Consider the following 27,016-nt stretch of genomic DNA (forward strand, 5'->3'; position numbering starts at 1 on the left):
ATGTCCTTCCAGCAGTGGAACTGCTTTTCCCTATGTGCCCCAAGAACCTTCTGGACCCCACTCTGCTCCTGGGGATTCGCCCTTCCCACCAGAGCACCGCCAGTTATCAAGCTATGGAGTTGCAGACTCTGCACTCCCCTTGTATACAGTCTTAATGGAATTTAAGCCCTCTCCTTTCTCCTTTAGTCCCTGCAGCTGTTTCCAATTTTCCACTTCTCTCCAGCTGCTTTTGGGGAGGGGTGTTTTTCCCGTATTCTCCCTCCTGTTTCCATCTCTCTCTCCCCACAACAGCATCTCCCTGCCCACCATAGCTTCTCGCTCCCCAAGTTCACCTCTCCGCACTGCGTACCTGCTGAATTCTGTGGTTCAGGTTGTGCAGATTGTTGTGTTGATCCCCCAATCAGTTTTCTAGGTGTGCAGTATGGTTTAGTGTTGGTCTGGCTGTGTTTCATGGACGTGAAACACAGAAAAAACTTCCATGCTGTTCTGCCATCTTGGCTCCTCCTCTCTTGTTGAGAATTTTTGCATTCAGATTCATTAGGAATATTGGCCTGTGATTCCCCTTTTTTGGTGGGAACTTTGTCTGGTTTTGGAATCAAGGAAATGCTGGCTTCAGAGAATGAGTTGGGGAGTTTTCTTTCCATTTCTATTTTTTGGTACAGTTTGAGAAGAATAAGTATTAACTCTTTTTTCAATGTCAGGTAGAATTCTCCTGGGAAGCCATCTGGCCCAGGACTTTTGTTTGCTGGGAGATTTTTGATTACTGATTCAATTTCTTTGCTGGTTATAGGTCTGTTCAAATTTTCTATTTCTTCCTGTTTGAGGTTTGGTAGTGTGTGAGTTTCTAGGAATTCATCCATTTCTTCCAGATTGTCCAGTTTGTTGGCCTATAATTTTTCATAGTATTCTCTTATAAGTGTTTGTGCTTCTGTGGTGTTGTGATCTCTCCTCTTTAATTCATGATTTTATTTATTTGAATCCTTTCTCTTTTATTTTTGATAAGTTTGGCTAAGGGTTATCAATTTTTAATGCAACCCCTATCAAAATAACACGAACATTCTTCACAGAGCTAGAACAAACAAACCTAAAGTTTGTATGGAATAAGAAAAGACCCCAAATAGCCAAAGCAATTCTGAAAAAGGAAAACAAAACTGAAGGCATCATGATTCTAGATTTCAAGCTATATTACAAAGCTGTAGTCATCAAGACAGTAAGGTACTAGCACAAAAACAGAAACATAGATCAATGGAACACAATAGAAAACCCAGAAATGGACACACATTTATATGGTCAACTAATCTTTGACAAAGCAGGAAAGAATATCTAGTGGAAAAAAGTCGCTTAAACAAAAGGTGTTGGGAAAAGTGGATGACAACATGTAGAAGAATAAATCTGGACCGTTTTCTTTTTTTTAAAGTTTGTTTCTTTGTTTGAGAGGGAGAGAGAGAGAGAGAGAGTGCATGAATAGGGGTCAGGAGACAGAGAGAGGGAGACAGAGAATCCGAAGCAGGCTCCATGCTGTCAGCTCAACTGGGGCTTGAACCCATGCATCATGAGATCATGACCTGAACTGAAGTAAGACATTTAACCAAGTCACCCAGTTCCCCCTGATTACTGTCTTACACTGTATACAAAAATAAATTCAAAATAGATGAAAGACCTAAATGTGAAACAGGAAACCATCAAAGTCCTAGAGGAGAGCATAGCCAGAAACCTCTTTGACCTTGACTGGAGCAACTTCTTACTAGACACATCACCAAAGGCAAGGAAAACAAAAGCAAAAATGAACTACTGGGACCTCATCAAGATAAAAAGCTTCTGCACAGTGAAGGAAGAAATGAACAAAACTAAAAGGCAACCAACAGAATGGGAGAAGATATTTGCAAATGACATATATGATAAAGGGGTAGTATCCAAAACTTATAAGAAACATCAACACCAAAAAAAAAAAAAAAAAAAAAAAAACCCAAACAACCCAGTTAAGAAATGGGCAGAAGACATGAATAGACACTTTTCCAAAGAAGACATCCAGATGGTTAACAGATACATGAAAAGATGCTCGATATCACCCATCATCAGGGAACTACAAATCAAAATTACGATGAGATACCACCTCAAAACATGTCAGAATGGCTAAAATTAACAACACAAGAAGCAACAGGTGTTGGCAAGGATGCAGAGATAGGGAATCTTCTTGCACTGCTGGTAGGAATGCAAACTGGTGCAACCACTCTGGGGAACAGTATAGAGGTCCTCAAAAAACTAAAAGTAGAGCTGCCCTATGATACAGCAATTGTATTATAGTATTTGCCCAAAGGATACTAAAATACAGATTCGAAGGGGTACATACACCCCAGTGTTTATAGTAGCATTATCAACAATATCCAAACTATGGAGAAAGCACAAATGTCCACTGACTGATGAATGGATAAAGAAGATGTGTGTGTGTGTGTGTGTGTGTGTGTGTGTGTGTCTGCGTGCGCGCACGCACACACACACACACACACACAATGGAAAATTATTCAGCCATCAAAAGGAATGAAATCTTGCCACTTGCAATGATGTGGATGGAGCTAGAACATATTATGCTAAGCAAAATAAGTCAGAGAAAGACAAATAACATATGATTTCAGTCATATGTAAAATTTAAGAAACAGAAAAGATGAACATAGGGGAAGGGCAGGGAAAAAGAGAAGAGAGGGTAAAAGAAACCACAAGGGACTTAAAAAAATTTTTTTAGGTTATTTGTTTTTTTTAATTTATTTAAAAATTTTTTTTAACATTTTATTTATTTTTGAGACAGGGAGAGACAGAGCATGAACAGCGAGGGGCAGAGAGAGGGAGACACAGAATCTGAAACAGGCTCCAGGCTCTGAGCTGTCAGCACAGAGCCTGATGCGGGGCTCGAACTCACGGACCGCAAGATCATGACCTGAGCTGAAGTCAGCCGCTTAACCGACTGAGCCACCCAGGCGCCCCTAAATTTATTTTTTTAATTTACATCCAAGTTAGTTAACATATAGTCAACAATGATTTCAGGAGTAGATTCCTTAATACCTCTTACCCATTTAGCCGATCACCCCTCCCTCAACCCTCCAGCAACCCTCTGTTTGTCCTCCATATTTAAAGGTCCCTTATGTTTTTGTCCCCCTCCCTGTTTTTATATTATTTTTTTCCCTTCCTGCATGTTCATCTGTTTTGTCTCTTAAAGTCCTCATATGAGTGAAGTCATATGATATTTGTCTTTCTCTGACTAATTTTGCTTAGCATAATACCCTCTAGTTCCATCCATCTAGTTGCAAATGGCAAGATTTCATTCTTTTTGATTGCTGAGTAATACTCCATTGTATATATATACCATATCTTCTTTATCCATTCATCCATCGATGGACATTTGGGCTCTTTCCATACTTTGGCTATTGTTAATAGCACTGCTGTAAACATTAGGGTGCATGTGCCTCTTTGAAACAGCATACCTGTATCCCTTGGATAAATACCTAGTAGTACAATTGCTGGGTCGTAGGGAAGTTCTATTTTAATTTTTTGAGGAGCCTCCATACTGTTTTCCAGAGTGGCTGCACCAGTTTGCATTCCCACCAGCAATGCAATAGAGATCCTCTCTCTCCGCATCCTCGCCAATGTCTGTTGTTGCCTGAGTTGTTCATGTGAGCCATTCTGACAGATGTGAGGTGGTATCTCATTGTGGTTTTGATTTGTATTTCCCTGATGATGAGTGGTGTTGAGCATTTTATCATGTGCCAGTTGGCCATCTGGATGTCTTCTTTGAACCAAGACCATGAATAGCCAAAGCAATCTTGAAAAAGAAAACCAAAGCAGGAGGCATCACAATTCTGGACTTCAAGCTGTATTACAAAACTGTAATCATCAAGACAGTATGGTACTGGCACAAAAACAGACACTCAGATCAATGGAACAAACTAGAGAACCCAGAAATGGACCCACAAACATATGGCCAACTAATCTTTGACAAAGCAGGAAAGAATGTGCAATGGAGTAAAGACAGTCTCTTCACCAAGCAGTGCTGGCAAAACTGGACAGCAGCATGCAGAAGAATGAACCTGGACCACTTTCTTACACCTTACACAAAAATACACTCAAAATGGATGAAAAACTAAATCAAGACAGGAAGCCATCAAAATCCTTGAGGAGAAAGCAGGCAAAAACCTCTTTGACCTTGGCCACAGCAACTTCTTACTCAACACGTCTCCGGAGGCAAGGGAAACAAAAGCTAAAACGAACTATTGGTACCTCATCAAAATAAAATGTTTTTTAAATATTTATTTATTTATTTTTTATAGAGAGAGAGGGGAGGGAGGGAGGGAGGGAGGGAGGGAGGGAGGGAGGGAGGGAGGGAGGGAGAGAGAGAGAGAGAGAGAGAGAGAGAGAGAGAGAGAGAGAGAGAGAGATAACAAGCAGGGAAGGGGCAGAGAGAAAGAGGGAGGCACAGAATCCAAAGCAAGCTCCAGACTCTGAGCTGTCAGCACAGAACCCAACGCAGGGCTCGTACCCATGAACCCTGAGATCATGACCTGAGCCAACTGACTGAGCTACCCAGGCACTCTACCACAAGAGACTCTTAAAGATAGAGAATAAACTGAGAGTTGATGGAGGGAGGTGGGTGGGAGTTGGTCTGGATAGGCGATGATGAGTAATAAGAGGGCACTTGTAATGAGCATTGGGTTTTGTATATAAGTTACGAATCACTGAATTCTACTCCTGAAACTAATATTGCACTGTATTTTAACAAAAATTTAAATTTAGAAAGTTCATAAAAATTTTTACAAACTGTAGTTGAGAAGAAAGAATATAACATCATTGTCAGTCCCAATATGTCAAGATTATTAATAATGTATGTCCTTGTGGACACTTTTCTATGCATATATAGATTACTAAAAGGGTGGCATTATATGTTTTTGAGCTACTTAATGTAACAGTAAACTATAAGCAACATATTGTATTTGTGTTTGTGATTATATGCATATATCATAATCATCTTATTCAAGGAAATGGGACTTTTTTCCCTTAACGTTTTTCTGTCCACTCTAGCTCTCTGAATTCTCCCCCTATGTCCTCACATTCCATGTTTGTAAACCTTGGCCACCGTTTCTGCTACCTGTAGAGCTGAGAGGCTTGGAGCTTAGAGTCCTCATTCCTGGCAAGAGGAGCAACCTCATGAGGATGGGGGCGCACACAGATCCTGTGCTGTCTGTGGCTGCAGTCCTGTGCTATCTCCCACCTGTCTTGGTATCTGGGGTTCATCCAAAGCAAAGTCATCTGCTCTCTAGCCATCTGAGACATCCTCCTTGGAGGAGGGGCCTTGAGCTTTCTCTCTGGGAATCCAGAGCAGAGTTTGGCTTTGGGCACAGCTTGAATTCTGCAAAGAGTTGGTACTTTTCTGTTTATTGTATTGGTGAGAAAAAATTGGAGTGAACTTTGTAGGGATCCAGACTTTTAGCCCCTGACTCTAAGCTCCCTGATGGCTGAGCCCATGTCTTGTTGCATGGTGTCCCTAGTGCTAGCATTGTGTCTACACTTAGTACTTGCTGAAAGAAGTCAGAATTGACCAAGTCACCTGTTTTCTGGACCAGAAGACCTGGTGGTTCCCACAAGCTCAGCAGTCCCTGCTCCTGTAGCTTCTCAAACAGAAACCAGGGACTCCTGGTACTTCTCTGTGATTCACTCAGTCATGATATGAAGTGCTTACCTATGTGTGTCAGGGACTGTGCCAGACAGTGCCAAATCCACATATTAAAAATGTCCATTATGGAGAATTTTTGGCACATGCACAAGCATATTCTATACACAGTTCTATGAAATACTTTCAATACATCTATATGTGCCCATCACCTGCCCAACAACCACTAACCCATATCAGCTGCCCCAACCACATGCCATTACAATTCCTCATGTTATGCCGTATTACTTCAAGGCACATCATCTGTAAATATTCCAGAATGTTCTCCATAATATAAGGACTTTATTCATTCATTTAAAAAATATATTTATTTATTTGAGAGAGAGAGAAGAGCAAGCACAAGCGGGGGAGGGGCAGAGGGAGATGGAGAGAGAGAGACAGAATCCCAAGCAGCCTCTGCGATGTCAGTGCAGAGCCCAAGGTGGGACTGGAATTCACAAACCGTGAGATCATGAGCTGAGCCGAAATCAAGAGTTGGATGTTTAACCAACTGAGCCACTCAGCTACCCCAATAATATAAGGACTTAAAAAAAAAATACTACTGACAATGTCATTATCACTTTCCCCAAATCCACATTTTCCTTTAATATAATCAAATATTGAGGAATCAGTTTTGAATAAAACATAGGACTAACCTTCAGGAACTTTTAGACTCATGAGACAGGTGACCAAGAATTCAGTGATTATACTGATTATACACATTAGTGAATATGATTAAAGTGGAGCAGCATCGTGTGCTCATGCAAATCTTCTGCCCAGCTGGCCTGTCTTAGTGGTTGGGGGATTCAAGGTGGGAGGAGAGGGAAGAGAAGGGAAAAATAACAATCTAAATCATGGGAGGCATTTCTCCTGCTTCCTTCTCTCATGAGCACATGACCAACATAAGTCAGTGGAGGCAGGAACCTACCTTTCCTTCAGTCAGTCTCATTGCCTGCTTGCCTTTCAGACTGTGAACACCTCCCCATGCTGACTGTAATTCTAGTGTTTAAGATGACTCTTCCTTTCAACAACATTCATCTCATCTCAACAAGACTGACTGCTCCCACAGGGTAGGGGAATGCAGAGGATATGTAGCTTACAGTTGTCACCGCAGAATAAGCATGGCAGGATTTCAGTGACCAGCCCCCCAAGAGTGTCCTGTGTAGTCCTGGTTGAGAACCCCACACATGTGGCTCTTGTGGTTTTTATGTTTCACTAACTTGTTTCCAACTCGATTTGTGGAACCAGGTTCAGCAAGAAGAACAAGGACAGCATAAATCCTTATATATACCTGCCTTTTGGAACTGGACCCCGAAACTGCATTGGCATGAGGTTTGCGACCATGAACATGAAACTTGCCCTTGTCACACTCCTTCAGAACTTCTCCTTCAAACCTTGTGAAGAAACACAGGTCAGAGAACTTTCCACACAAAGAATGTTTTACTTTTTTTTTAAACTAAGAGATATGGTTTGTGTGTGTGTGTGTGTGTGTGTGTGTGTGTGTGTGTGTGTGTGTGTTTGTATGGGCTCATTCATCCTTATAATTTGTTCCATTGGCCAGAGAATCTATTTGGAGTCATCTGTGACCTTTAAGGGTCCTTCAGCTCTGCGTGCCACATGTGTGGTTTATTAGCACCCAATAATAAGGGACATCTAGTCAGGTCAACTATCATGACTGATTATGCACAGACTTTTGAACTTGACAATGTTTTAAATTTATTTCAAATCCCCTGAAAGGAAGGGAACATATTATGCATAGTCATGATGTGCAGTTATTAATGCAACATGACTTTTGAATGATGCTATTCTCTACCACAACTTACAGATGCTCTCATAACCATGGTTCTCAACCCCTACTTGTACATTGGAGTCAGTGGGTTCAGGCCATCTCAGAAATTCTTACATAATTCACCCAGAGTGTGGCTTTAAAAGTGTCCCCATTGATTGTCATGTGCAAGCAAGGTTGAGAATCACTAGTGTGAAGCATGTCTGTCAGATGTGAGGGACTCCCATGGTCCAGACCATTGTGGTTATTTGGCCCCACCTTCCATGAGCCCTTCTCCAGTCAAAGCTGTGTTCCCTTTCTATTGAAATCTGCTATCATGAATGGATATTTCCACTGGGAGAGATGAGAGGATGTTTAGCATTGAGGATGGCGATACAATAAAATGTGTAATGTCCACTCAGGATGACTTTGCAAGCTTCAACATATACAAAATTAACTGTATCACTTTTTAAGTGGCATGCCATAATGACTAAGAAACTGTTGTAAATTGTAAACACTCATCCTTTTAACCTAAAATTTAAATTAAAAAAGAACACAAACCAACATGAGATTGTGTCCAGCCTGGTACAGAGTAGACACTCAATAGATATCCTTTTGAATGAATGATGGATGAATGTTTCCACACTCCGGTCTTGACAGCTTACAGAGTAAGTTTAAAGAATATGAGAATATGAATTTAAATGTAGTATTTATATGTTTAAACTCTTACTCTCCTTCATGTATCTTGCCTGCTTTGCTTCTGTTGTCAATAGAACTTCATTTTGGTTTTCATATGCTTTTGTAACTGTTGCAGATCCCCCTGAAATTAAATGCTCAAGGTATTATTCAACCAGAAAAACCCATTGTTCTCAAGGTTGAGCTGAGAGATGGGAGTGTGAGTAGAGCCTGACTTTCCCTAAGAACTTCCCCTTTGTTCTTCAAGAACCTGTATCCCAGAACACCAGAGACTTCATTTTACTTTGTGAGTACAACCCAGAAATGAAGATGGGCTTCACATACTGCTTGTGATGGATGACGAGGGATTCCAAGTTTTCCTGGTATCTGCATGGAGCATTATATGTTGTGGAATGTGAGGAAGGTGACTAATAAGTGCCAGACACATAGACTCAGCCTATCCGGTCCCAGTTAGTACCATCTATTCCCCTGAGAACTGATCGATAATAAAAATTTCTCACCAGTTATATTAAAAAACTTTAATGAAACAATTTTTGTGGTGACCATAATAGTGACATTCATATCACACATCTTATTTTGAATATTATACATTAACTATTACACTGAGTGTGTCAATCAACATCTCTTTACCAACGTATTAACTGATGTCTTCCTGCACATTAAGGGGGAATCCATAGAACTAATGAGTGAGGGTCAATGAGTGGATGTTTTTGACCATCACAGTCACTAGGTGGGTGGGGCTTGCTCAGAAGTCCAACATGTTATGTTAAGGTAGGTGAGAGTCAATACACTGTTACTTTGCCCACTTCTCAGAAAGTTTAATTCTTCTGGTTTTGGAGCACATATTTTTTTTTATAACACTCAATTGAGGCAATTTTTATTACTAGTTTTGATATAATGTTTTCATTTCATCTGCCCTGGAGTTCTGCCAGACAGGGAACATGCTTTTTCTTTGTGACCTAACCTCAGCCCCCTACTGTACTAATACAATGAACATCAAATAAGAGATGGTTGATTGGTCAGTAGATTGGGCAGAAAAGCTAAAAGCATTTGTCCAATTCAGTTGGTATGAGAAGCTGCACAGGATTCTTCCTTTTTCCCCCATTTACTCCCTTCCCCTTCTTTCCTTTCTCCTCTCTTCTCTTCCGTTGCCTTTCCTTCCTGGATAATTTAGTTTTAAACTAATAGGTGGTACACAGCCAGGTGGGCAGCCCTACCTTGGGGCTCCAGGGCAGAAAAAGAAGTCACAATGACTCAAAGACAGAGACAGAGTAGGGAGGGGAGTATGTCCACATATGGAAGCAGCCTGGCATGAATGTGGGAGCCCAAGCTTAGTGAGAAGAGTGTCCACACAGAGGGGCTGGTCTTGTGAAAGCCACCACATCCTAAATATGGATGGGCAACACAAGTAGTATGAGGAGGGGATGTTAAGTGATGTTAAGTGATGGAGTGGGGATTAGTTACATAAAGGGGAACTGATAAAAGTAAATATATTAGGGATAAATGGAAGCCAGGTTTATCACTGTTGGAGAAGGGAGTCACTGATGGAAAGGGAGAAAACAGGAATGAGATTATGTATTCAGAGATTAGAACTGAGTATATCAGTGAAAAAATCCTGCTTTTCTAGAGAGATAGATGATAGGTAGATTGACTTAAAGATAAATAGATGTGTGTGCGTAGGTGAAAACACATATCCCCTACCTTTCTCCACAGACAGTTCTTAGAAACAGTGACACTGTAAAGGCAATGAGCACAACTTGTGCTCAAATCTTGGCTTATTAACATCATTTTCCACTGAAAGCAACTAGGGCTTTTCAGAGAAATGGCTGATCCAGGCTGGTGGAGCACATGATGAGCCTGGAGCATCTTGTCCTGAACAGTGATGGGGACACATCCAAAGGACACAGCCCAAGAAGTTTTATGGGCCCATCAGGCATGATTTGGGCATCATGATAACTAAGGACGGGAAGCGATTATGACCCATTGAATAAAACAGGAAAACACAATTACCCACAGGTATAATAAATACAGGATTGATTATAATTGATGAGGACACTGACACAGTTTCAAAGTACTACCACTCAAACACCCATGAGCTGCCAGAGGAAAGAGCAGTTCACACAGAGAGACCTGGCAAATGAATGAGTGTCATCGGGGAAAGGAGGAAGTGACGGCGTGTCACTTAATAGGATTTGGTGAAAAGAACTGAGCATCACCTCTGGGATATTCTTGCTGAAGAGGAAAACCTGAAAGAAATCCTGAAAAAAAGCCAGACAAACCTGACAGAGGAAAACCTACTCCTAATCTGTACCTGGTGTATAATCTTCAACAAAACAAAGGTCATGAAAGTGATTAAAAAAAAAAGAAACAAGCCCAGAGTGGAGTCACCTGCCTGCAAATTCCACCTCACAGCAAACCAAGGCTAATGACACTTTCAACCTATCCCAGGAAGGTGACCTTTTACCAGTCTGGCTGAAATTTCCTGATGAGTCATCTGCAAGATAGAAACCCTGCAGGTCCTTCCCTCAGAGAAGGGGTCCTGGCCTGAAACCATTGCTTTTCCTTCTAAGTACTTCCTGCCCCACCCTTCTTCCTCTAAAACCCTGCATCTTGTACACCTCCTGGGAGCATCTGTCTCCCTGTCAGGTGGGATGCTGCCAATTCATGAATTGCTTAATAAAGCCAATAAGATCTTCAACTTGACTTGCTGGAATTTTGTTTTTCAATAAAAGTCAGAGACACACTAAGGAAGTGTTCCAGACTGAACTACAGAAACCAAAGAGGAGTGACATGGAAACTCCAGTGAGTGGATTGGGTCCTTCAGCTGTAAAGGACATTGTGGGGACAATTGGGGGAATTGAGGGCTATGATGAATACATGGCAGTAATGTGTTAGTGTCCATGCCCTGACTTTGATGGAAAATGTCTTGTAGGAATAACAGATTATGAAATATCAGGTCAGCATTTACTCTGAGATTGATCAGGAACATAGTTCTTGGAACAGACTCTTCTGGAAGCTTGTGATTGTTCTTGGGAGAAGTGGTTCAGAACAACTGTGGATCTACACAGCTCTCCCCTTCCCTTGCCTTCGTCTGACTTGTATTATTTAATACAAGGAGGCAGCACCACACAGTGATTGAGAGACGGGGATCTCTGAAACTGGAATTCCTGAGTTTTGAATCCCAGCTCATCAGGACTGAGTCTTGATGAATCAATGGCTTTGGGTAAATGAGGAAAAGGTGCCACTTTTACATAGCTGGGCCCTTAGGGCTTGGGCTGCCTTTCAGCACCTGTATGCCCCTCAGCGAATACTACTGTGCACAAATTAGTTCAGGTTTAGTCATTGTCTCAGGCTGGGTTCCCTAAAAGCAGAGCCTGAGATGGGGGCTCTGAAGCAAATGTTTTACTCAGGGAGTGATCTTGGGGGAAAGGATTGAGGGAAGTGGGGTAGAGCAGGAGGAAAAGCTGAGTGAGTGTGGTCTTGGGGGAGCCTGATCTCATGATGAGCCCTGGGGCAGGAATTGTATTATAGAGTGGATGTCACTTTGAGACAGGAGATGGCATCTTGTACCCCATTGGTTGGTATTGGACTGGGCACTAATTCCCAGGTGAAATGGCTTCAGTTTGGTCAAGAGCGAGTCCCTGAGAATGGGACAACTGTGAGCTAATAAGAGCCAGTAGTCTCAGCCTTTGGGGAGTGAGTATGCTGCCCAGTGACAGAATTTGGCACCTTCCTCCTCTAAAGACACTTACACGTGGTGCCTTGAACTAATTACTTAACACCTTACTGCCTTGGTACTTAGAGCCTCAGATTCTGTAAAATAGGAGAATAATGCCAGTGCCTATCTGAAGTGATGATGGAATCAGATGATGTGTGTGTGAGGTACTTAGGACACAGACCAGGGAGCACGCAGCGAGCATGTAATCAATGTCAGCTATTACCTTCATGGCTGTATTATCTTCAGTCCTCAGGAGGCCATGTCAGTTTTGACATTTGGGCTCCAGCCTTGTCAACTCCAGCTTCCATCTGCCATTTTAGAAAGTAATCACATACATCATTCAGAGAGCTTTAACTATGAAGTTAGTGGTGTATCAGCCGATGCTGTTCAGGAGTTTTCCAAAGAGCAGTAGCAATATCCCCATTCTAGAAGTGCCTTTGTCATGTGAAAATTAGTCATGTGACCCCCACTGAAATGGAGTGGGGAGGTTTGGCAGGGGGCACTGTCACACCCTACCACTCAGACCCAATAGGAAGAGACAGACTTGACCTTGCACTACTTTACTATCCCAGCTGCAGGAAGAAGGGCTTTCCTTGTCACCACAACCCAGAACCCCTTCTCCCAACAAGAGCTCTGCCAGTGAGAAGCCACCACACTTCAAACTCCAAGGTTATTCTGTGAATTTTAGTTTATAACCCCCTTCCCAGCCTCCCCTTTTCTCCTGGAAAAAAATAAACAAACAAATAACCTCCCCCTAAAAAAAACCCATCACTCCCTTTGTTCTTTAGACTTGGCTATCTATGGTTTTGCTGAAGCTTGTTTGTCCTGGATTGCAATTCTCTTTTTTTCCTGAATAACTCCCTTTTGGTTGGTAAAACAACTGGCAGCATTGGGGCACCTGGGTGGCTCAGTTGGTTGAACATCCGATTTCGGCTCAGGTCATGATCTTGTGGTTTGTGAGTTTGAGCCCGGCATCAGGCTCTGTGCTGACAGCTCAGAGCCTGGAGCCTGCTTCAGATTCTGCATCTCCCTCTCACTTCCCTTCCCCTGCTCATGCTCTGTCCCTCAACAATAAACAAACATTAACAAAAAATTTAAAACAACAACAACTGGCAGCATGTATGTATGTATGTATATATATATTTAAGTTTATTTATTTTAAGAGAGAGAGAGAGTGTGAGCAGGGAAGTGGCAGAGAGAGAGAGAGGAAGAGAGAATCCCAAGCAGGCTCCATGCTATAAGCACAGAGACTGACTCTGGGCTTAAACCCACAATCTATGAGATGATGACCTGAGCCGAAAGCAAGAGTTGGATGCTTAACCAATTGAGACACGCAGGTTCCCCTAGCAGTTTTTATTTCTAAGGCTAAGAGTCATCACACCTAAGGGTGGATGGTCTCGGGGGCAGGGATGCACTGCAGTGACAGGTGACAGGAGGGAAACCTTCCCACTGCATTCATGTGGGCTTTCTCCAGCCCTCTCTTAATATTGCTTTTCTGGTACCAGAGTTCCGACCAGTTAGTCTGGTCTTTTCCAGGCTATGCAGTGTCCAATATGCATGAAAAGCTAGGATGAGATGTGCTTATCTCTTTTTTTAAAAAAATATTTTTAGGGAAAGAGAGAGAGAGCATTGTCCTTTTATGGACCCACCACACAACTGCCCCCATTCTGTGGGCACATTGGTGCTTTGGTGGGCTTTCCCTCAAGCTCAGTTTACTGTTATCTTTATTTTTGTGGAGTTATGTCTCTGTTTCTCACATAAGAATGTAAGTGATAGAATATGCTAGGTCTTAATGTCTTGTAGTTTTGGTGAATTGACTTACCTTCATTTGACTTCAGGTGAAGTGCCAGAAGCAAGCACTGCTCTTAAAGTCAGCTGCTCCAGGTATCAATGTTGTCATGGCCATGGCCACATTATCCAAACTTTGATCCTACCTTTTCCAGTGACTTGCAAATGGTTTACATCATTAAGCCTCATGACCCTGGTACTAATGATTAATTGGACTATTTACAGAGTAATGTGACCTCTGCACTCTCCATGTTACTAAAATTTGAAGGAAGTTCTTCAAAAAGGAGATTATGCCATCACTCTTGCATTCCTTCAAAATCACCATGCCAACCATAGCCCTCTTAAGCCCAAGAATATAGAAACGGAGAAGTTGTGGCTCCTACACAAGAGGATCTAATAAATTACTTGGAGACACAGAAACATAATTACTGTACATCCAGTGTGCCCCAGGTCCCCTGCTCCATCCCATGAGAGGAGAATGGATCAGTATTAATTTGCTGGGCTCCATAACAAAGTACCACAGACTGAGGAGCTTCATCTACAGAAGTTTATTCTCTCACAATACTGGAGGCCAGGAGTACAATCAAGTGGTTGGCAAGGTTGGTTCCATCTGTGGCCTCTCTCCGTGGCTTGCAGATGACCATCTTCTCCATGTTTTCACATGGTCTTCCCTTTGTGGATGTTTGTGTCCTGATCTCCTCTTAGAAGGACACCAGTCATGTTAGATTAGGGTCCATGTTAGTGACCACATTTAACATCTTTTTCTTCATAAAGACCACACTCCCAACTGCAATCATGTTTTGAATTGCTGGCAGTTAGTACTTCAACTTACAGATTTGGAAGGGACACAATTCAGCCTATACCAGGATCTGTGTAGAAACCCTATGGGCCTGCACATGACTATCACAGGAGAGCTAGGGGACCTGCAGCAGTGAATGTGAACTCTCATCAAAGCTGGGTGGAGGGTGGGGCTGGATCCTGCATGCCAGTGAGAAGGGCCTAGGTCATCAGGGGCAACTCCCAGGCCTGATCGGAGCAAGGACACAGCTTCAGACCATCAAGGACCCTCTGTAGAACCAGGGCAGGGATCAGGTGTCACCTGTAAGGCCTAGGGTAGAGAGAGGATCTGAGGCCCACTTTTCTAGCCCAGAAGTCACACCCCCAAACATTCTGAGCTCATTCTGGGAGGAGCAGAGAAAGGACAATGGGGGACAGGATCAGAAGACTGAACTCAGAAAACTTGTTACCCAAGTGACCAAGAAGTGGTTTTATGAAGAAATTCTCCCTCCCCAATCTCACCCCAAAAAGGGTCTCATGGGGGATGATGATGTCATCTATGAAAAGTTAAAAAGCTACATTGTCTTCAAGCATCTGTGTATTTTCAAAAGCACTGTATCTCTCATGTCTGCAATTGGAACCATAACACTGTTGACCAATTAAGAAAGATAAAAGAGGGGTGCCTGGGTGGCTCAGTCGGTTAAGCCTCCGACTTCAGCTCAGGTCACGATCTCACGGTCCATGAGTTCGAGCCCTGCGTCGGGCTCTGGGCTGATGGCTCAGAGCCTGGAGCCTGCTTCCGATTCTGTGTCTCCCTCTCTCTCTGTCCCTCCCCGGTTCATGCTCTGTCTCTCTCTGTCTCAAAAACAAATAAACGTTTAAAAAAAATTAAAAAAAAAAGATAAAAGAATCAGAGAACTGGAAAGAGTCTCACCGTTCAAATCCAAGGCTTTAATTTTACAGATTTCTCATTTAATCCTCCTAACACCCCCTTGAGGAAACTGAGTCTCAGAGGGATTAATGACTTCCTCAAGGTGAGAGAGTAGAAAAGGTGGCATGTGGCTTCATTCATTATGCTGTGCTGCTTCCAGATGAACTTATTAATCCCAGACCCACAAAAGGCAGGGATGAGATGGACCTCCCAGGCCCACAAAAGGCAGGGATGGTTTGAGGCTATTGTTGGCCCCACTGCTGTCCTCTCAGGGCCTACACACTGCCGAACACACCATAGGTCTTCAGTAAAATATCTTGAGTCTGTTTGGGAAACACATATTGGAAATAGCACGTGGACTCCACCAGTACCTCTCATCATCCTGTCATTTGGGGATTTCCCAGCATCAGCTATCAGGAGGTACATCTGAACCTCAAGCATGTATAGAAGGTCAGCAGGAAGGTTCTTGTTTCAGATTTTGTTCAGATCCACAAACATTTCCTAGGCACTGCTCTGGATCAGGTCCAAATGTGCCCTGTTGGTGGGGAAAAGTCAGACCCTTGAATAGATAGATTCAGTATGGTGGAAGGTCAGCCTCAGTTCTTTGAGAGCACAGAGAAGGAGCACTTGTCCCCAAAAATGGTTGGGAGGAGCTGATACCTGATTGGGGCTTCTAAAAACTTATTTTACTAAAAAAATCAAATGTATAGATGTACATTATTTAAAAAGTTGAACAGTGCTAATGGTAGTTTTAACAAAACCAGTGGCATCTTTCTCCACCTGATATCTTTCTTGGTTTTCTCCCTCATTTCTGTAGAGGCCATCTCCTTATAGCTTTCAGAAGAATAATGAAGAGGAGTTAATTTTTGTTAAAGAATGTGCATTTCTGAATATATCTCTGCTCTACCCTCATGCTTGATGGATGATTTGAGCATAAAATTGCTTGATGGATGATTTGAGCTAGAAGTTTCTCCATGAACTTGTAGACATAGGGACTTGTCTCTACTATTGCTGTTGAGAAGATTCCGCCTTTCTGGTTTCTGATTCCTTGTACTTGACCTGGGTCTTGCTCCCCTCACTCTTTCTGCAAGCATTTGGGATTTTCTTTTTCTCCCTGGTGTCTGAAAGTTCATGACAATGTGCCTTCATGAATCTGCTGTCATCCGTTATTCTAGGCAGAGCTGTCCAAGAGACCTTTCTGCAATGATGCAAATGTTCTGTATCTGTGTTGTCCAATATGGTTGTCTCCAGCCACATGGGGGTATTGTGCACTTGAAATGTGGCTGGAGTGGTGAGGAATTGCATTTCTGATTTTTTCTGTTTTTAAATAAATTTATATTGAAATCTAACCACATTGTGTTCAAGGGCTATAGCGGGTGGTGCAGTGCATTGGACTTTCAATCTGGAGACTTTTGCTCTTCAGTTCTGGGAAATTTTCTTGAATTATTTCATTGTATGTAGTCTCTGTTCTAAAATCCCTATTGGCCAGATGATAGAACTCATGGTATTATTCTCTAATTTTCCTGTATTTTCCCTCCCATTTTTTGGAGTGAATTAGTTACATAAAACTAACCTGGTGAACATGTGTTATTTAAAGTATGATATTTTATCCTTTATTGATCTATTTGGATTAATATTATTTTTTAAAATATTATGTTTTAATACAGTTTAAAATTTATATGATTAGTGAGATTTTGGGCAATTTGTGCTCAAGTGGAATGCCTCACTCAAATTGCTCTGGTCATAGTTCTGCCTGGAAATCCAAACTGAATTTTATAAAAATACTGTGTTGCTAAGGAGGGAATGAGCTCTCCTTACTCCTTTTGTTTAGTTCTTTTTGGGGGTTAGCTTTTATTGACCTACAAGGCACTCTACTTAGGGAACTGTTTAGAGACAAATTCTGCCCACTAGGAGAAAGAGGATGAGAGGAATCTCATCCCAGTTGGGCTTTAGGTCCTATAATGGTGAGAAAATACGAGGTGTGGTGGTTCTGCTCCAACCCCTGTGTTTACACAACTGGACAGGCACTGTAGGCTCAATGAAGTCCAGGAAATTAAGTCTCTAAACATTAACATTCTCAGTAGCTCCTCACAGGCAAGGAGGTAAAAAGAGCCATTTAAACATAATCAGTAAGAAGGAAAAAAGTAAACAGTCCACATCCACCAAACACCCAACCTTTTAAGTATGTTCTAATTAAAACTTGAAGTCAAGTGTCCTCCTCTTGCTAAAAGAAAATATGTTACATTATTTAGAGTTATTTTATAACTCTTGTCCTCTCTCACCCTTGGACTAAACTATTTTAAGGGTTCATGTGGAGTGACCGTTTCTAAAAGGCCTGCAGAGGGTCTGGTATCTGGCTTAGCAAAGTCACCAGATATACCAAATACTATTACTTTATTGCAGGTATCTTGATTTTAGCTCAATGTTTGTGTGGTTATTGGTTTAGTCTCTCTCCCTGTTAGAGTGTTGGGTTCATATAGTCTATATAGTCTTGGCCCAGGGACCGAATGCAGCAAGTGTAGAGCCCACCCAACATCTAATGACAATGGGAGAGGTGCCCACCTCCTCCAATGCCAGGATGTTCACAACCTGTCACTTTCTCACCACTCCCACACAAACTGTAGGGCCCAGACACCCACACTTAAATACCACCTGGTTACCTGGAATTGGCAAGATCAAGTTTGGCCTTACTGAGAAGAATGGGAGTTTTCCCAGTTAGAAACAGACACTTAAACTTTCCTTCATTTTTGCACACTTGAGACTATGATCTGTGAAATTTGAATGTGATGCACAGATCATTCCAGGGCAACACTGCTTCCCCTACTGTGAGCACTTCTCTTGGCCTGTGGAAGTCAGGCCATGCTTCCCCAAGGAGATGTCATGTGAGCTAACAATACAAAGGGATGAGAATATTAGACAGCTGGGCTCCCTGCATCCCTGAGTCCTGACAACTTATTCACCTACACTGATATCTGAGCCTAAGTCTTCCCTAAATATTATTCAATTCAATTTTGACCAGTAGCTAAGGAGACTAAGGAAGCTGATAAATCCTTCACTGTTAAGGAGGATGCATAGTTATTCTTACTTGGCTGTACTATAATTATCTTAGTTTTCTCTGTCTTCAGCTTGAATGATATCTGAGTCTGAGATCTGTTTTTACCACATGCATTTGGAACAGAGTTTGGAAAGTTCATGATGAGCGTATTAGTATAGGAAGGAGTAGATGAGAGCCATGGAGTCTATGGGGTGTTCTTCTGACACACAGTGTCTTCTTTCATACAAACTCTGAGGATGCTTCAAACTCTGAGGATGCGAGTCTTGTCATGGCAGGTGTTCCTTTGTGGAGAAGAATGGGGCACAAAGCTCATGCTTCTATTTTTCTCCCTTGCAGACAAATCCATCTGCATTGGTTCAGTGCTGGCTGCATTGTAGTCCCCAGCAATGACAAGCCTATCACTTTTGGGATAGATTTCAACCAGCTGCAGCAGACTCTGAGGTGAAGAGGGTAGGCGGATGCTCATTTTAAGCTTAGTTATGAAATAATCATAGCTGAGCATGGGGTTTGGAGAAGGATAAAATTCTATTAGTTCCCACAGAGGCTTGGTTTCCAAGTACAATAAAAAAGGCTTTGTGTTTAGTTGAGAGCATTAAGTTGTCAAGAATTATCAAACGACAGGAATCGTTCCTTGATTCTGTGTACCTCTCTGCTGGGGAACAATACTCTTAGTACCATCTTGGCTAGCATCTGTATTCCCTGCTAAGATGAAGCAGAGTCCTTTGTTCTGGAATTATGAGGGAGCTGCTGTGCAGGTAGCCAAGGATATAGGGACAGAAATTTAACCAGTTCACTGTTGCAGACTTGGGTCTATTTCCCAAGTAGGGACCCTTATCAGGGAAGGGCAAACGTTGAATACCAGTATTGCTGAGCACAGTCTCCCTTTATGTTCACTTATTTACAATATGTTTTTGTGATCAATGGCTGTTGGAAATACAATTGCAGTCACTGAATCTCAGTCTAACATCTGTAAACAGGGTAATAGCATGGCCCTATGGAATGGTGCCCAGTGAAGGCACCAAAAGGGGGCAGAAATATTTCAGAATCCATGGGACTTTCTCTTCTACTTTTCCTGGGGATCATCTTCCAGCTTCCCATGTCTGTCCTGTGTTGGTATTCCAGCTTGGAGCCATTTATTTCTTAAATGGAGCAGGGCTCCATTGTCCCAGAGATTCCAGAGGTATGCCATGCAATCCATGGTTTCTCAGGACATGCAGGCACAGAACATGAGTCAGAGTGATGAAAATGAGCTGATATAATTTCCAGAGGCTATGTCCTCATATCTCTCCCAGCAGGTAAGTGGCAAGGTCATCAGTGATCTTCCCACAGGGATATTAGGAAGCCCAGTAATTTCACTTCTACCAACTCAAGTCCACCAACCTTTCTGGATGCCCCCCTGAGCATATATACTTTTATGGAGACTAGGGACATAATGTTGTTAAGTACCCAGACTGTGCCTTTGAGAAGCTCTCTCTCTGTAAGGTAAATGGATGTAGAGACCAATGATAGGGATGGAGGGTACAGAGAACAAGAATAGAACTGGGGCTCATGGGACAGAAATTTCCCAGGGCAGGAGGTTGGCGAGGACAGACTCTAACAGAGGAGATTCTGTTAGAGCTGGGTTTGAAGGATGAGTAGGATCCTTCTAGGCGGCCCAGGGACATTTTTAGGCAGAGGAAACTACATAGGTAAAGATGAGTAGACCCAGCTTGTGTGAAGGGTTTCAAGTGTTTAAGGGTACAGACAGTCATGGTGACAAGGGCAACTTAGGGATTTAAGGACAATGGTTTTACATGAACTTCTGTAACCGTTGGGATTACTGATAACACTGATTGAGTTGTTTATTGATTTCCCACAAAATATTGGCTCAAGGGAGGTCAAACTGGCAATGTCCATGATGCTTTGCCAACACTCATGGGTGTAGAGCACCTACAGGTGGAGCACCAGTGGCCCTTCTACTGGCAGTAGCTCCAGCCCCACCCCCTCTTCACTATATATATTCCAGCCTCACTGAATCACCGCTGGTGGGAAGGAAAGCTCCACACGCACAGGCCAGCACAGACTGGCGCACACTGCTGAAAGAGAGTAGAGGAGATTGGCAGAGGGAAGGTGGCCATGGACCTGCTCCCAAGCTTTTCCATAGAAACCTGGCTTCTCCTGGCTACCAGCCTGGTGCTCCTCTATCTGTGAGTAACTGTTCAGGCTCATCGCCTCTGGAACATTGCTAATCAGCAACCTCTACCCCTTTTTCTTGTCTGTTCTGTGGATGAAGAGTTAACAAAAGGAAGTTCCTGAAGTGTTGGGTGCTTCAAACAAGCTAGAAACACATAAGGGGTTATTATTGACCTCGCCCAGATCTGCAAAAGGAGTACCCCCATGCCACAACTCCAATTTCTGTAGCTAGGAGGGCTGAGAGACATTATTTTCTCCTGGGATGATCTTCTGTTTCACTACCAGTTGGGACGTAAACTGTTGCGACCGGCGCGACAAACACCGAGGTCAGGGTCCTGAGGGTAGGGGAATGTAAGAAAAAAAGAGAAGAGAAAGTTTGGGAACAGGAGGGTCCCCTGGGCTGATGGCCCAAGTGACGACTTTATTGTTGCTGTACACAATCTTTTTTTTTTTAATTTTTTTTCAACGTTTTTTATTTATTTTTGGGACAGAGAGAGACAGAGCATGAATGGGGGAGGGGCAGAGAGAGAGGGAGACACAGAATCGGAAACAGGCTCCAGGCTCCGAGCCATCAGCCCAGAGCCTGACGCGGGGCTCGAACTCACGGACCGCGAGATCGTGACCTGGCTGAAGTCGGACGCTTAACCGACTGTGCCACCCAGGCGCCCCCACAATCTTTTATAATATAAGACTCTTATGGATCAGGTCGTTCTAAGAATAATCAGGTTTCACATGATCACTGCCAGCCAAAACATTTAGTTCTGTGTACCTTGTGAACTTTCTGAACGGGTCACAAGACCTTGTTGATAGATTGCTAGCAAAACACAATTCCCATGTTTGTTTCTATCTGACTCGGGGTAGAAAAAGGGAGGTAGCATTACTGCCAACACCTGCAGACCACAGGCTTCAGGAACTTTCTCAGCCTTGACAAGGCTTTCGTATGCCCTTGAAAGTGGGGGAATGGGAGGGGGAACCACCGGGTTGGCTAAGTCAACAGGGAACATTGCTTGACCCAGTCTCAGCCTGGCACCGGGGCCCGGTCCCCCACAGTAAACCTATCAAGCAAATTCACCTGAGGAAGATTAAGATCAACAGACCCCTGTGCCGTGGAGTCCTCACCCCATCCCAAGATCTGGGGATTCTGGAGGCAGAGGGAGTAGCTTGGGTCTTGTCTCATTATCTTCACCTTCCTGGTCTTTGTCTGCTGCAGGACATGTGTAAAAGGATTGGGCTTGTGTCTCTCAGGTGGCTCCTGCTCCCCTCCCTCCCACCACCAAGCATCATGTACACAAATCACTGGTACACTCAGACTTCCAGGGGGGCTGGATGTGCCTCACCTTCCTCTTCAGAATGGACTCTTCCCTCTTTTCTGTGCCCCTCTCCTGACCACTCCCCGACCTTGTAATATGCAGAACTCCTTACCCTAAATGAGTACCTTTAGAGCTGAAGAGACTTGGCAGAAATCTTGAAATTCTATTCATTTCAGGTTTTCCTTCTAGTGTCTGGGAAGTTTAGCATCAGTATAGAGATTTCTTCCTCCCTCAATATGAAATCTGCCAGCAGGCTGCAAAGACATAGCCCTGAAAGCAAATTTGGATATTAAATATGTTTTTTCCCTCTATGTTACAGTACAGGAGGAAAATAAAAATCATTAGCAGAGGAATTCCTTTCAGTGGTGGGTTTCCCAGTATCCTGAAGCAGGTTGGGAAAGGACTTAGTTTCCAGTTGTGGGTAGGAATGGTCCCCTCTATGTCCCATTTGACCTCTATCTCAATTTCGCTTTCTTTAAGAATAGAAAGGCATGAGGATGTGAACATAGGACATATAAGCCTGATTTTCATTTTCTGAGAGAAAGGTTAGGAATGCTGGGTGTGACAACATGTTCTGTCCCAATGACATTTAAATGTAATTGATGTGGTTTAATTTCATTCTTTTTAATACTAGGGTTTTTACTGAGATAAGACTATTTCCAGCTTGTTCTTTCTGAAGTCTAAAAGGAAGCTGTTAGTTTAGCCTTTGTGATTATAATGGTGCATAAATAACTTCAGCCTTCTAGAGTCATGTTGGGAATATGAATTTAGTGTACACATGCATACTTCTATGATATAGGTTGTGTATATGTTTACAAATGCCCAGCAGGTTATTTTAACCTCTCATCACAGGTGAGTAGTAAGACAGCCTGTGCTGATGTGAGAGGCATCCAGGGCTCAGAATGGAGTGGGAGAGTATTCCTCCCTCATAGCAGACCTTCCAGAGATACTCCTTGGTTCTGGTCCCACAGGAGGTCATCACAGGACCACAGGATTAGCATCTCATCTGCTTGGGGCCAGGGAACAGGGATACCATGTGAGTCATACTGTGTCTGGTCTATCTGGCAGTGGGGCTGTCACTGGTCTTTGCCACCAGGCAAACAGTATGTTATACTTAAAAGACACTGGTGTAGTCAAGAGTCAGTAGCTGTAGACAGGGCCCTCTGTCTATCAGTGCAATGTAAAGGCACTAAAAATGAGTCACTTTACTGTTAGCCCCTTCATTTGTACCAACAGCAGCATTACTCTACCAAAAAGAGAGAAGCTGGAATGAATCAGAAAAATTCATCTAGCTCCACCTCTGCATTGTATTGGAGCCCTGTGAGTTTAGACCAGGTCTTGCCTTGTGACCAGTGTTGCTGACACATTCACTCAATTGTTTGGCCTCACTTGGGAGTTGAATTAGCATGTTGATGGTCCAGAAGCCAGAATTGATTTTTTTAAAAATTTTTTAACGTTTATTTATTTTGTAGACAAGAGAGACAGAGCACAAGTGGGGGAGGGGCAGAGAAAGCCAGAGACAGGATCTGAAGCAGGCTGCAGGCTCTGAGCTGTCAGCACAGAGCCCGATGCGGGCCTCAAACCCACAACCATGAGATCATGACCTGAGCCAAAGTCAGACACTCAACCAACTGAGCCACCCAGGTGCTCCCAGAATTGATTTTTTTGTGTTGGTGATGGCCACCCGTACTTCTGACATCTGGTGCACATGTGTCAAAATGTTCTAGAGGAAGGATCTAAATATCCAGCTGGGTCGGGTTGAGGTCTCTCTGCTGGGTCCCTCAAACATATCCTTTCCTGCAATTTGGGGGGTTTATTTAATCACGTAATATTAGAAATGCTGGATGTGCACAAAATACTTGGTACCTGTAGTGTCTAAAATGCTAGCTTAGAAGAGGAGATGAGGAACATCTCTGGAACGTTTTGTCCTTATTCATTTTATGTTGCATAACACGTATTCTGCTATGAACTGGAGGTATGTGAAGGCTCCCTATCTGTTAGCTGAAAGCACTTGCATGGTATGTAACCATTTCTACTTAGCATCCTTTCCCACCACTTTCTTAATTTGCCTCTATGGGGTTAGCCCTGTAGGCCTAGCGAGTTTATGGTTAAAACGGTGTTGGCAGCCTCTCCTTCCTCCACTCTGCTATTTCTCAGCAACACCTAACAGTAAGGCTTGCAGGGATCCAGAACCCCCAGTTGTGGGATTCCACAGGCAACTCCTGAAGGATGAATTGCAGGCAGTCCTGTATTAGGGAGCACCATCTGTAATGGACTTTTGAGATAGTTGATGCACAGAGTCAGTAAACTTAGTGACCATCTTGAAAAATTGAGCGGGCCTTGCAGTGTGCTGAACAGATGAGTATCTCAGGTCAGAGGACCAGATTCCACAGGGGGAAGAATAGCCTGGGGATGGATTGTTTACTTACTGGTCCTTTAATATGGTATTCATTTGGGCACATATGGGTCAATCCCCCTTCTCTGTAGCTGAAGAGAACCAGAATGCCTGACAACAGAGACTTGGGTGGACCTGATGGGATCTCACTTTTTAGTGAGGCCAGTTGAGCCTTTGACACAGTTTTCATTGTACAGAAATAAGAACACTGTGGTTGCTCAAGACTTCTGTGAAGATAGACTTAAGAAGGGCCTGATCCAGGGGCGCCTGGGTGGCTAAGTTAGTTGAGTGTCTGACTTTGGCTCAGGTTATGATCTCACTGCTTGTGTGTTCAAGCCCCTGTGTCGAGCTCTGTGCTGATAGCTCAGAGCCTGGAGCCTGCTTCAGATTCTGTCTCCATCTCTCTGCCCCTCCCCTGCTCATGCTCTGTCTCTCTCTCTCTCTCTCTCAAATATAAAATAAAACGTTTAAAAAAACGTTTATGAAACATTAAAAAAAATTTAAAAAGAAGGACCTGATCCAAAACACCAACAGGGACTACAATGAAGGAAAAGCAGAAAGGTCTCTCTGAGGAAACTGCTAAGAACATTTTATTGGTAGACTCTCAGTAACTGTCTGGTATTGAGTGGATATATTCAGTAAAATATCATCATTCGAGCAGGAAAAAAATTTTCTCTTTCTCATTCTTTGGAGAGTGACAAGCTCCAAAGTCATGGCAGTGTCACTTACTAAATAGGCATGAGTGAATTTTCTGGAAGAATTCAGCATGAACCTTGTAGGAGCTCTCAATATGGAAGCATTTATCAAATGTTCAGTCTAGGATTTGGGATGGTGAAGTTTCCAGCTGCTTTTAGCTAATCATCATCATTCTTTGTGGGTCTCACAGTGGAGATGGGAAAGGAGATGATGAGTGAATGTAATTATTGCTGTTTGGATTGCTGTTACTATTTCTTGACTACATGTTACCTCCTCTCTTACCTGTTCTAGTTGTATCAGTGACTGGCCAGTCTCCACACCTATTTCACCATTGCTTTCTCTTTCACTTTACAGATATGGGACCTACACACATGGACTTTTTAAGAAGCTCGGAATTCCTGGGCCAAAACCTCTGCCTTTTGTGGGAACTGCTCTGGGGTACCGTCAGGTGGGTGCTGTTTGAGCTCCCAGCTCCCTCTTTTGCTTCTTATGTTTGCAAATCCCAGCTTAGTTCCATATTAAAAATGCTCCTCCTCAGCAGGAAGTTCTTAGGTTTCAGACTTTCCAGAAATGGTGTCATAGTCTCCACCCAGCCTCCTCTTTTGCTTACTATGGTTGCAAATCCCAGCTTAGTTCCATAGTAAACATGATCCTCCTCAGGAGGAAGTCTTGGGTTTCAAACTCTCCAGAAATGGTATTACAGGCCCTACCCAGCACATGGCCAGGTATAGCTCAGGGCTCTCTTGTCTGCTGTTAGGAGCCTCAGGTTTTCCCTCAGTTGGCAGTCCAGCTCTCTGGCCACTTCAGCCCAGGACTTTTTGTTCTAGCTTGTGAGCATCATAAAGAGGCTTTTTTTTTTTTTCTGGCAGGTACAGATTCCCAGGAAGGCATAATGGTACTTGGTATTAGGAGAAAAGCATCAAGTGGGTCCCTGGTACTGGCTCATTAAGCTCTGTATGCTAAAGTCAGACTTTTCTGTTCATAGCATGAGCTCTTTGTAGCCTCCTTGTTTTCCTGGATGTCTCTGGAACTTCAGTTTATTAGGCAACCCAAGATTCACTTTTGGGTAATTTGCACATAATTGAATTATCTCAAGAGCTGGCCAAAACCCACCCCACCCCTATAGTTGTTTCCATGGCTCTAACTCACCCTTTGCCACCTGTGACATCTTTTGACATTTGAGAGGTTGAACTAGAGCTCTTGGCTTTACCTCTGTATCTTCAAAGAAGGCATCCTATGGGTGACTTGAGCAGGGGGGAGTATAACTGAGGCAGTATATTGCTTATCTATTGTTTTCAGACTATAATTCTAAATGAGTTGTGTATGTGTGTATGTTATTTTTCACACAAAGGTAGAACCACTCATACAAAATCACTAGAAAAGAGATGCTTTGACAAAACTATTAAAGACTTAATGTACCTGAATGGAATGTACCAGCAGACACACAGACTGAATTTTGGTAGAGCCACTGTGTCTAATCCAGCTCTGATGCCTCACCCAGGCCTGGCTCCTGAACAGAAGGTAGGAGCTCATGTCTTGAAGGCCAGCAGGCAGAGTCTATATTACAGGCTGCTCTCTGCCTTGGAGTTCCTTTCCTGCAGATCTGAGACTTATTCCTCAGATCCTACCTCTCCTGGCTCTCAGTGTCCAGTTATTGTTAAGAACTTACTGGACTTTTTCCTTTCCAACAGAGCAGTAATCTTCTTTCCACTTTTCCAGATTAACTCCTTAGTACATGCATCCCAAGACGCACATTTCTGGAACCTTCCTTTGTAAAGTGAAAACATCAAATATCACAGCTGAAACATAGAGACAGGAAATTTTGTTGTTTTCTTTTTTTGAAGTGACATGAGTGAAAGCTCAGAGCAAGTGTTTTAATTTGCACCATCCTTTGTGGAGGGGTGACATCATCCCCTCTTTTCCATGTGAGAACTGGACAACTGGAAGCTAGTCCACTTTGTCATTCATCCACTCATCTCTCACTTTCTCACTCAACAAAATGTCTTACACTTTGTAAG

The 27,016-nt window shown here is 43.0% G+C and overlaps 2 protein-coding genes across 9 annotated transcripts in view; both read left to right on the plus strand.

Moving 5' to 3' along the window:
* The window catches only part of CYP3A131 (cytochrome P450 3A12), a 109,972-nt gene extending 100,744 nt beyond the window's left edge, over positions 1 to 9,228 (plus strand). For all 8 annotated transcript variants that reach the window (XM_042971975.1, XM_042971972.1, XM_042971970.1 and 5 more), the window contains 2 exons: positions 6,944 to 7,106; positions 8,275 to 9,228. In XM_042971975.1, the coding sequence (XP_042827909.1) occupies positions 6,944 to 7,106; positions 8,275 to 8,370 (259 nt within the window). In that variant the 3' untranslated portion in view covers positions 8,371 to 9,228. The remainder of the gene's footprint in view (positions 1 to 6,943; positions 7,107 to 8,274) is intronic.
* An 11,193-nt stretch (positions 9,229 to 20,421) lies between these two features.
* LOC102957670 (cytochrome P450 3A12-like) overlaps positions 20,422 to 27,016 on the plus strand; it is a 35,118-nt gene continuing 28,523 nt past the window's right edge. The window contains exons 1-2 of the mRNA XM_007081063.3: positions 20,422 to 20,611; positions 25,353 to 25,446. Coding sequence (XP_007081125.1) covers positions 20,541 to 20,611; positions 25,353 to 25,446 — 165 coding nt within the window. The 5' untranslated portion in view covers positions 20,422 to 20,540. The remainder of the gene's footprint in view (positions 20,612 to 25,352; positions 25,447 to 27,016) is intronic.

This window comes from Panthera tigris, chromosome E3, assembly GCF_018350195.1.
Source record: "Panthera tigris isolate Pti1 chromosome E3, P.tigris_Pti1_mat1.1, whole genome shotgun sequence".
Taxonomy (NCBI): domain Eukaryota; kingdom Metazoa; phylum Chordata; class Mammalia; order Carnivora; family Felidae; genus Panthera; species Panthera tigris.